Here is a 10,282-nt window from a genome sequence, read left to right as displayed (position 1 = left end):
GTGTGTGTGTGTGTGTGTGTGTGTGTGTGTGTGTGTGTGTGTTTTTGGGGTGTTTTTCTATCCTCAAAAGGAATATTCAGGGGACATTTCACCGAGCCCCACAATGAAAAAGGCTATTTTAGACTTAGGGGCTAGGGTTAGAAGTTAGGGTTAGGTTAGGGGTTTGGGGTTAGGTTAATGGTTAGGGTTAGGTTAAGGTTTATGGGTTAGGGAAAATAGGATTTTGAATGGAATCAATTGTTTGGTCCCCACTAAGATAGTAAAACAAATATGTGTGTGTGTATGTATTTTTTGTGCAATTAATATGCATGTGTGTCTTATTTATGTGAGTGATTTGTAGACTGGGATACTCCCACTCTCTTTTCTCCCTCTTCTTTACTTTTTGTTGTTGTGCTGAACTGTGAACTCCAGCTGGTTCTCATTGCAGGAAGGCGTTGAATGAGACTTGGGCCTGAGTGCATGTCTGTGTCTGTGTCAGTGTCTGTCTGTACTCAGCCGTGGAGATGCATGTTTTGTAAAGCTACAGTGGTCTAGGATTATGAGAAGTTAGACGGTAAATGTGAGAGGTTGGGGTGTAAAAGTGGATGAAGTGTTGTCAACGTTTCCTTCACTGCACTCTGGCTGTAGTTTGGTCTGGCAGTGCCAGTGTGCCGCCCTCTGAATGCTGGGTCTGTACTGACTGGGGTGAGTGGCAGGGCGCTGGGTGTAGGGGGTTGATACCCTGGCAGAGAGAAGCAAGCAGCAACACTGTGACCTCAATCAGATGAGATTGAGATGTCAAAGTGTCCTCCCTCCCTCCTCCCTCTGCCCCGTCTTCATCTTTTCTTCCACTTCTCTTTTCCTCTCCTTTTCTGACACTTTCCCTCCCACTCTCTCATGCCCCTCCTTCTCTGTTACGTCTCTCCCTTTATCTATTTCTCTCTCTCTCCATACTTCTCGTTTCCCTCCCCTCTGTCCCTCTGYGGCCTCCTTGGCAGGAGCTCAGCCGTTAGGTCACATGACCTCATAGCAAGTCGATTAGATCAGCCCTGAAACTGGAGCACAACACTCAGAGCCTTGGCCCCTCCCTGGGCCCTCCCTGAGCTGGACTGGTCCCCCATGTCCCAGGGCCTGTGGCAGGGTGCTAAGCCCACTCCACTGCTCCTTCCCTGGGGGGCCATCTGACGCCAGCCACCCCCCTGCACCTGCTCCAGAGGGGGCGCCAGCCAGGTGCCACGCTGCCGGCATGCTGCCCAGAAACACCCCTCCCTCCCGGCCTCTGAGGGACATGCCACTCTTGGCAGAGGCCACATGCCAGCCATGCCAGCGATGAGTAAACACACTTTGAGTGTACCCCGTAAACAGATCCCAATGTGCGTGTACACACACCCAAYYTTACMCACACTTTCACTTCMGCYGTGCCATGCCTCACACCTGCTACCCATCCCGTAAGGTGACAGAGCTGTGTGTACGTGTGTCCCAGACTTATCTAATAGCAGTGTGTTTGAGTCAGTATATAAACCTTGGCCTGTGTGTTTTAAGGGAGGAGAACAGTTCTACAGGGCTGCTTTGGAAGAGCTTTATCTAGATCAGCTGATTATACTTTCTGATCAAACTTTTGGGAACACTTCAACACACCAACTAGACAAATACTTAGTGAAAGCCAGGAGAAAAGAATGCCGAAGCTTGGGGCAAGACCGCCGAGATGCCCAAGATGGTAAGATCATTTGAGAGGATGTCTGTTCCGCTTTAAACTGGGCCGTGCGATATTCTGAGATGTTTCTCTTTCTCTGGTTCAGTGTTCATACTTGTACAGCGAGAAACTGACTCCCACAAAAAATAACTCATTAGCATTTTTAAACAGGACTTGTTTTGATAGTGTCATCATGTTTCATTATGAAGACGTTGAAATTACCAATGCAAATGAGGTATTCAGGCTGAACGGCCTAATTAAGTGTGTGTGTGTGTGTGTGTGTGTTTACATCCGGCAATAATTCCGATGTTCAAAGCCCACAGGATGAAAGGACTGTCTGGGCTTTGTGGGTTAGCTCTACCTGGTAACCTTTTTGACTCTAAAAGAATGATGGAAATGTGTATAAACACACTATCGAGAGAACTCGAATATCGAGATATTTAATGATGATTATGCATTCATTTACTAGGTTGTGGTAGGTGTAACACTACTGTCATTCATCTTCAAAATCATCAAACTAAATTCATACTTGCACGTCACATAGCCGTTGCACGAATGAGGTAGTTGAAATGCTTGTGCTTTAGTTGCCGACAGGATAAATGTGCAACAAGTAATACATTCCAAACACCTAATAACACAAATCTAAAGGGGAATAGAAGAGATACGTACCACTGCTCCAAAAAAATAAAGAAACACAAACAACACCAGTAACTCCAAGTCAATCACACTTCTGTGGAAATCAAACTGTCCATCTAGGACGGCAACACTGATGACAATAAATTCACATGCTGTTGTGCAAATGGAATAGACAAAAGGTGGAAATTATAGGCAATTAGTAAGACACCCCCAATAAAGGAATGGTTCTGCAGGTGGTGACCACAGCCATCTCAGTTCCTACGTGCTTCCTTGGCATGAGACGGAGTCTACAACCCACACAAGTGGTCAGGTAGTGCAGCTTATCCAGGATGGCACATCAATGCGAGCTGTGGCAAAAAGGTTTGCTGTGTCTGTCAGCGTAGTGTCCAGAGCATGGAGCGCTACCAGGAGACAGGCCAGTACATCAGGAGACGTGGAGGAGGCCGTAGGAGGCAACAACCCAGCGCAGGACCGCTACTCCGCCTTTGCAAGGAGGCACTGCCAAGAGCCCTGCAAAATGACTCGCAAGGCCACAAATGTGCATGTAGTCAGCATATGTCTCACAAGGGTCTGAGGATTCATCTCGGTAACCTAATGGCAGTCAGGCTACCTCTGGCAAGCAATGGAGGGCTGTGCGCCCCACAAAAGAATCCACCCCACACCACATGACTGACCCACCGCCAAACCGGTCATGCTGGAGGATTTGCAGCGCAGCAGAACGTTCTCCCACGGCGTCTCCAGACTCTGTCACTCGTCACATGTGCTCATGCTCAGTTTGTGAACCATGCTTTTCACTTGAAGACAAGGGCGCCAGTGGCGAATTTGCCAATCTGTGTTCTCTGCAAATGACAAACGTCCTGCACCGTGTTCCCTGTAAGCACGACCCCCACCTGTGGACGTCGGGCCCTCATACCACCCTCATGGAGTGTTTCTGACCGTTTGAAGCAGACACATGCACATTGTGCCTCTGGAGTCATTTTGCAGCTCTGGCAGTGCCCCTCCTGCTCCTCCTTGCACATAACGGAGGTAGCGGTCCTGCGCTGGTTGTTGCCCTCCTACGGCCTCCCTCCACGTCTCCTATGTACTGGCCTGTCTCCTGGTAGCGCCTCCATGCTCTGCGACACTACGCTGACAGCACAGCAAACCTTTTTGCCACAGCTCGCAATTGATGTGCCATCCTGGATGAACTGCACTACCTGAGCCACTTGTGTGGGTTGTAAACTCCGTCTCATGCTACCGAAGAGTGAAAGACCGCCAGCATTCAAAAGAAGGACCAAAACATAGCCAGAAGCTAGGAACTGAGAAGTGGTCGTGTCCACCACCTGCAAACCATTCCTTATTGGGTGCTATCTATTCCTATACATTCCACCTTTTGTCTATTCCATTTGCACAACAGCATGTGAAATTTATTGTCAATCAGTGTTGCCTCCTAAGTGGACAGTTTGATTTCACAGAAGTGTGATTGACTTGGAGTTACATTGTGTTGTTTAAGTGTTCCCTTTATTTTTTTGAGCAGTGTATAAGTATATGGATGAGCGATGGCCGAGCGGCATAGGCAAGGTGCAATAGATGGTATAAAATACAGTATAAACATGTGATATGACTATTATAAGGTATGTAAACATTATTAAGTGGCATTGTTTAAAGTGACTAGTGGTCCATTTATTAAAGTGTCCAGTGATTGGGTCTCAATGTAGGCAGCAGCCTCTCTGAATTAGTGATTGCTGTTTAGCAGTCTGATGGCCTTGAGATAGAAGCTGTTTCTCAGTCTCTCAGTCCCAGCTTTGATGCAGCTGTACTGACCTCGCCTTCTGGATGATAGCAGAATGACTAGGCAGTGGCTTGGGTGGTTGTTGTCATTGATGATCTTTTTGGCCTTCCTGTGACATCGGGTGCTGTAGGTGTCATGGAGGGCAGATAGTTTGCCCCCAGTGATGCGTTGTGCAGACCGCACCACCCTCCGTAGGGCCTTGCAGTTGAGGGCGGTGCAGTTGCCGTACCAAGCTGTAATACAGCCCGACAGGATGCTCTCGATTGTGCATCTGTAAAAGTTTGTCAATGTTTTGGGTGACAAGCCGAATTTCTTCAGCCTCCTGAGGTTGAAGAGGCGCTGTTGGGTGGACCTTTCAGTTTGTCTATGATGCGTACGCCAAGGAACTTAAAATGTTCCACGTGTTACAGTGTGGTCTACACTTGATTTCCATAAAATGGGGTTTGCCCCTCTGGGCCACCATAGTTGTCTCTCTCGCTGTCAGAGCAGAGGTGCCATTTCTTGTCAATGTCGTTTCACCTCTATGATAACACCCTCCCGCCCCTTCGCTGTCACGAGTGCACACTTAACACATACTGACCTCGCCCCCCTGTGTGTCTTTGTCTCCATAGCAACAGGGAGCCCCAGACCMCGGAGATGAATAAGCTGCGTCAGAGCCTGCGCAGGAAGAAGCCCACCTACGTGCCGGAGGCCAGTAGACCCCACCAGTGGCAGGCAGACGAGGAGGCCGTACGCAAGGGCAAATGCAACTTCCCTGTCAGGGTAAGACTGAGACCCCTATCCTGGGACCTGGTCTTAAGCTGACTCTTAACTAATCCTCAACCTAACTCTTATCACTCTTAATCTTTTGGTTCAAAATATTGAGGTATAAGATTCAATTGGCATACTATCTGGGACAACAGGGAAGGAAGTTGTATTTCGTCTAACAAAATCACACCTAACTCTAGCCTTAGCTCTAACTTAGTTCAGACTTTTAATCTTATCCTAACTCTTATCCAGACCATGAGAAACAATATTCTCTGGTCTGATGAAACCAAGTTGAACCCTTTGGTCTGAATGCCATACGTCATGTCTGGAGGAAACCTGGCACCATCCCTATGGTGAAGCATGGTGGTGGCAGTATCATGCTGTGGGGATGTTTTTCAGTGGCAGGGACTGGGAGACTACTTAGGATTGAGGCAAAGATGAACGGAGCAATGTACAGAGAGATCCTTGATGAAAACCTCATCCATAGTGCTCAGGACCTCAGACTGGGGTGAAGGTTCACCTTCCTACAGGACAACGGCCCTAAGCACACAGCCAAGACAACTCAGGAGTGGCTTCGGGACAAGTCTCTGAATGTCCTTGAGTGGATCTGCAGAGAAGCATAGGAGAAACTCCCCAACTCTGCCAAGCTTGTATCGTCATACCCAAGAAGACTTGATGCTGTAATCGCTGCTAAAGGTGCTTCAACAAAGTACTGAGTAAAGGGTCTGGCAAAAAAATGTAAGAACCTGTTTTGCTTTGTCATTATGGGGTATTGTGTGTAGATTGATGAGGGGGAAAAACTATTTAATCCATTTTAGAATGAGGCTGTAACGTAACAAAATGTGGAAAAACTCAAGGGGTGTGAATACTTTCCGAAGCCCAATGGAGATATACCCTTCAGTTTCTCCAGGACCTGTGACTTTCTTTGGGACCTTCATCCATAGACAGGGTTGAGCAGATTTCACAGGTCTCTGAATCTGAGGTTAGGAAACATAGAAATTAGGACTTGTTTCATTATTCTCAAGTGTTATAGCATTTGATATTTCGTTGCAATTGTGTTTTTGTATTGTCATAGTTCTCTCTTTGGGACTGAAAATCTGTTCATTAGCTAACGAGCTTAGCTACTAGCTAGGTAGCTAACGCTGTTGTTTTTAGCAGATCAAGCTAATGTTTGTGACATAAAAAAAAAATATATTGGATGTCTGTCTATCCTATTTATATGTAGCAAGCTAGCTAGCTGACGTTACCTGGAATAGACGGTTAACTTGATAAACAACTTGCCTGTGTGCTGCACATAATCCCAGTGCCACCACCTCCTGCTGCTAGCATTACTATCCATGCAGGAAATGCAGCCCGCTGCGATGCTTCTTTGGGAAATCTATAAAAATGTATTTAAAAAAATATTGATGAAACCCTGGTTGCCAGGACCATCCCACGTGCAAATACTATGGTCAAAATTCTCATTTTAACCTTGAGAAAACCACTAGACCAGGGGTCTCCAACTTTTTTCTAGCATGAGAGATACTTWAAAAAAAATATTGCGAGCTACTATTTTTTATAGCTTTTAAATAGGCACATTCTTCTCTTCTACTCTGCCCTGCAACTCATCCCTCTGTCCTTAGTGTACAAGAGATGTCATTATAGCTGGTAAAATAGTTGTTAATAAACAGTATCAAAATGATATTTTCTATTTTCCTGAATTCTGTTTTTCCTAGTTTATTTTTCCTGGTGTAGAATTTTTAAAACTTTTTTCTCTCAATAGTACAATTATTCATAGAGAAACAACTCAAATTTTTCTTCTGAGTCCATGCTTAAATCAATGCTTAAATCACACCAGATTACATGTTTTTAGGTAAACAAAGATTTTTTTGTGTAATTCCTTTTTAATTGTGCATCTAGCAAGAGAGGAATGTGTTGGCACAGAATTTCTAAACCCAGAGGCGCAACTTCGTAAGACTTACAGGAACGCTTGCGAAAGAGGTCAAACAGACCATGCCAAAGTTTGGGGKTTGAGAAATAAATGAGAGAAGTGCTTCCTTAGTTGTTCATTTTCTCAACATCTAAAGGCACAACCGAGATTCGAGACAATGTCTTAAGTAGTTGAACATGTTATTACTCCAACCTCGTGACTGACAAACTGACACGTTTTCATTTTAGTCAACAAACTACTTTATATCAAATGAGTGCCTTCCATTTCACGGCCTGCACATGCGCAGTTCGGCGTGAGACGACCGTTTGACCCGATGACCTGTTTCTATGCAAGAGAGAGCTTAGCTAGCCATTGTCGCCATGACATCACCTACAAGTGTGATCAGGGAGTTCTATTGGAAAAGCAGTTTTAGCCTATCTTCATTCTGTACTTTCTCATCCAGGTGAAGCTGGTTGAGAGAATGCCAAGATTGTGCAAAGCTGTCATCAAGGCAAAGGGTGGCTACTTTGAAGAATCTTAAATCTAAAATATATTTTGATTTGTTTAACACTTTTTCGGTTACTACATGATTCCATTGTGTTATTTCATAGTTTTGATGTACGCAGCAAAATGTTTATAGAACTAGGAACAAGGCGACCATGTCTGTCGGTGCCATCTTGCTACAAGAGCATAGCAGCAGTTGTTTGGAGCACATAGCAGCAGTGTTTGGAGGCAGGCCAAAGTCTACACAAGGTGTCTCTTTCTGTTTCTCTCTCTCTTTCTCGCTCCCTTTATTTCTCTCTCTATCTCCCTCTCTCCAATGTTCCTGCCAGAGAAGCAGAAGATTGAACTTCACTCAGCTTTCTAGAGTTTTCTAGAGTTTTTCTAGAGTTAACACTATCAACGGTTCCCTTTACTGTGGGAATTGTGATCGAATCAACAAAATATTAGCCACTTTCAATGCAACATACCGAAACAAAACGAACTRTGCAGGACTTAGTATGCAAAATTAACTATATAAGATATTTTGTTGTAGTCAGAACACATCAGAGTAGGATTCTATTGCGATGACACCACTACTCAGCCCGTGCTCTACACAGACCGGTGCGCCATAACCAATCATAGCTGCAGTAGGCCTACTGTATATGCAAATAGACCATTGCCATATATGGATCTGTGACATTCACTTTGAACTGGACTGTGTTTACAGCATCAGCGGTTGTGGGTAGATGCGCTTGTTTTGAGATCAAAGTGAGAGCTACATGTAGCGACGTGTGTACATTTGTTCTTATCCTTATCCTAACTAGTTAGTGAGTTATTACCCTAGTTATAGATCGTTTGTAGTCAGCAATGGGGGAGTGATTGCTTCCTACAAGAACACAAAACGTGTGTATTTCTAGACATCTTTGAAAAGCGAGATAGGTAAAGAGCTTTTTTGTTGTTTAAAAAGGCAGTGTTGTATTTTGAGAAAGCTTATTCAAGCCTAAGTAGCCAATAGGCAGAGGGTAGCATAATTTGTCTAATTCTCTGTAATAATGGTATGGGAATAATGATGCATTTATTTTGTAAAGTGGTTTCTTGCATCAAACAACACAGCAACATGTTCAGTCACCTCGTTGTCTGAAGGACACGTGGATAAACAGGTTAATGTCAAGMCCTGCAGGTTTTTTTCAAAAGTCTCATGGAATGTAGGTCTACATTGAACACCACACATTGGCTGCCACTGTAGACTGAATGATAGAACAGCTATTTCCATGTTAAAATGTTATTGGATGCGTTTTCTTCATTGTTAGGCCTACATTATGATCAAATAGCCACAGAAGCCTACTTGACCACTGTTAAAACTAACTTAAAGTGGGTACAGCCTCAGTTTTCACAGCAAAAGCACGCCGGAAGTTGCACAAAGTTGTACAATGTTCAAGTTTGAGCTCAGCAGACCTGAAATCTGCTCAGTGATGAAACAATTTTGAGAGAACATTGCCTCTCTCTCTCTCTCTCTCTCTCTCGCTCTCTCTCATTTTCTCTGTCCACCTTCACTCAGCCACACAACACTAAATGGGGTAAATAAAGTGACTCATGCTTTCAAAAGGCCTCTGCGGAAAGATAGTATCCAACTACTGTATTTGAGGCAGCTTTTCTGTATGTTTTTCACTCTGCTGGCTTGGCTCAGAGGAATGGGTTTGTATTTTACAAAAAAAAGCTCTGGCAACCTAATTGTCTCTCCAAGGGCCTCCGATGCGCCACAGGGAACTCTGTGGGACAGGAAATCTAATCCCGTAAAAGGTCTCTTATCCTCCCTCATTCATCCTCATTATTAGCAACTAACACAGTCTGGTGGCTCACTTTGGAATGGAAGGACTTGCACTATTTTGTGATAATGTGACTGCAGAGGATATTAAATAGATTGCATAGGTTACTTGGGCATATCTGTGGGTTCATGCAGTTTGTATGAATCTTCATAATAGCCTTTGCATCTCCCTCTCAGTCTTAATGTACCTCACATTTTCTCTCTCTTTCTGTTGTTGTTTCTGTCTCTCCATYTCTCTTTATCTCTCGCTCTCTCTCTCTTTCTCTCTCTCGCTCCATCTCTATCTGTAGTACCTGGGTCTGGTGGAGGTGGAGGAATCCAGAGGGATGCATGTGTGTGAGGAGGCTGTCAAAAAGCTCAAAATTGTAAGTAACCCTCCACTCTAACCCCCTGCAGGTACCTCTGTTGTATTTCTGTTTACGTAAGCAGCCATGTTTTGTTGTATAGGCAGGTATTCTTATCCTGGTGGAGTTATCAACTCATTATAAGATATCCTGCACCGTGCACGTATGCAGTAGTTCAACACACACATGCACGCAAGCACTCACACTCAATCACATGCGCACGCATGCGCACACACACACACACACACACGCACCGATACCACTGCAGTGTCTTGCTCCCTCTCGAGATTTTTTCAGCTTTTTTCACCTGTTTTGATTTTTTCCTGCCAATTCCCTTTTTTCTCCTTACTCACCTCTTACCTCTTATCCCCAGATCCATATCTCCTCTCCTCTTCTGCCCTACCTCCATTTTGCCTTTAAGCTCAGCCAAATCCCACCCCAAGCATCTGCATTTAATTCCTAATCTAAGCCCCTTGCAGCCTTCCCCTGGTGGGGCTGAGCCCTCCTTAGTCTCAGACCTGACCATCCCCGTACCACAGCTTTAGAACAGCCGCCCGCCACTCGGCCCTCTGGGAAGGCAGAGTCGCCCAGGCCGTGCGAACAGTGTGACACAGAACAGGCCGGGTCACACAAGCACAAGCTGCGACCATAGCATGTGCTGCTGCCCGGGCCAGTGCTGCAGAGAAGCCTGGTATACTAGACAGGGTCTTGGGGATAGGGTGGCATGCAGTCAGAGTGGGGTCAGGAAGGAGGGGACACCCCCCTGTCAGCTCCCAGGCTCTCCCGACCTCGGTGCTCTGTCTGTGGGGAAGGAGTTGGGAGAGCAGGCCTAGACCCATGGAGAAGCCTGGCTGGCTCCGGTGTTTCACTGTCTTGTTTGTTTTCCCAGCCTGAC

The 10,282-nt window shown here is 45.4% G+C and overlaps 1 protein-coding gene across 1 annotated transcript in view; it reads left to right on the top strand.

Moving 5' to 3' along the window:
* LOC111949899 (numb-like protein) overlaps positions 1–10,282 on the top strand; it is a 72,149-nt gene that overhangs the window by 43,230 nt on the left and 18,637 nt on the right. Inside the window, exons 2-3 of the mRNA XM_023967233.2 lie at positions 4,691–4,841; positions 9,334–9,408. Coding sequence (XP_023823001.2) covers positions 4,716–4,841; positions 9,334–9,408 — 201 coding nt within the window. The 5' untranslated portion in view covers positions 4,691–4,715. The remainder of the gene's footprint in view (positions 1–4,690; positions 4,842–9,333; positions 9,409–10,282) is intronic.

The sequence above is a fragment of the Salvelinus sp. IW2-2015 genome, linkage group LG22 (genome assembly GCF_002910315.2).
Source record: "Salvelinus sp. IW2-2015 linkage group LG22, ASM291031v2, whole genome shotgun sequence".
Taxonomy (NCBI): domain Eukaryota; kingdom Metazoa; phylum Chordata; class Actinopteri; order Salmoniformes; family Salmonidae; genus Salvelinus; species Salvelinus sp. IW2-2015.
This window is presented reverse-complemented; position numbering and strand designations above follow the sequence as displayed.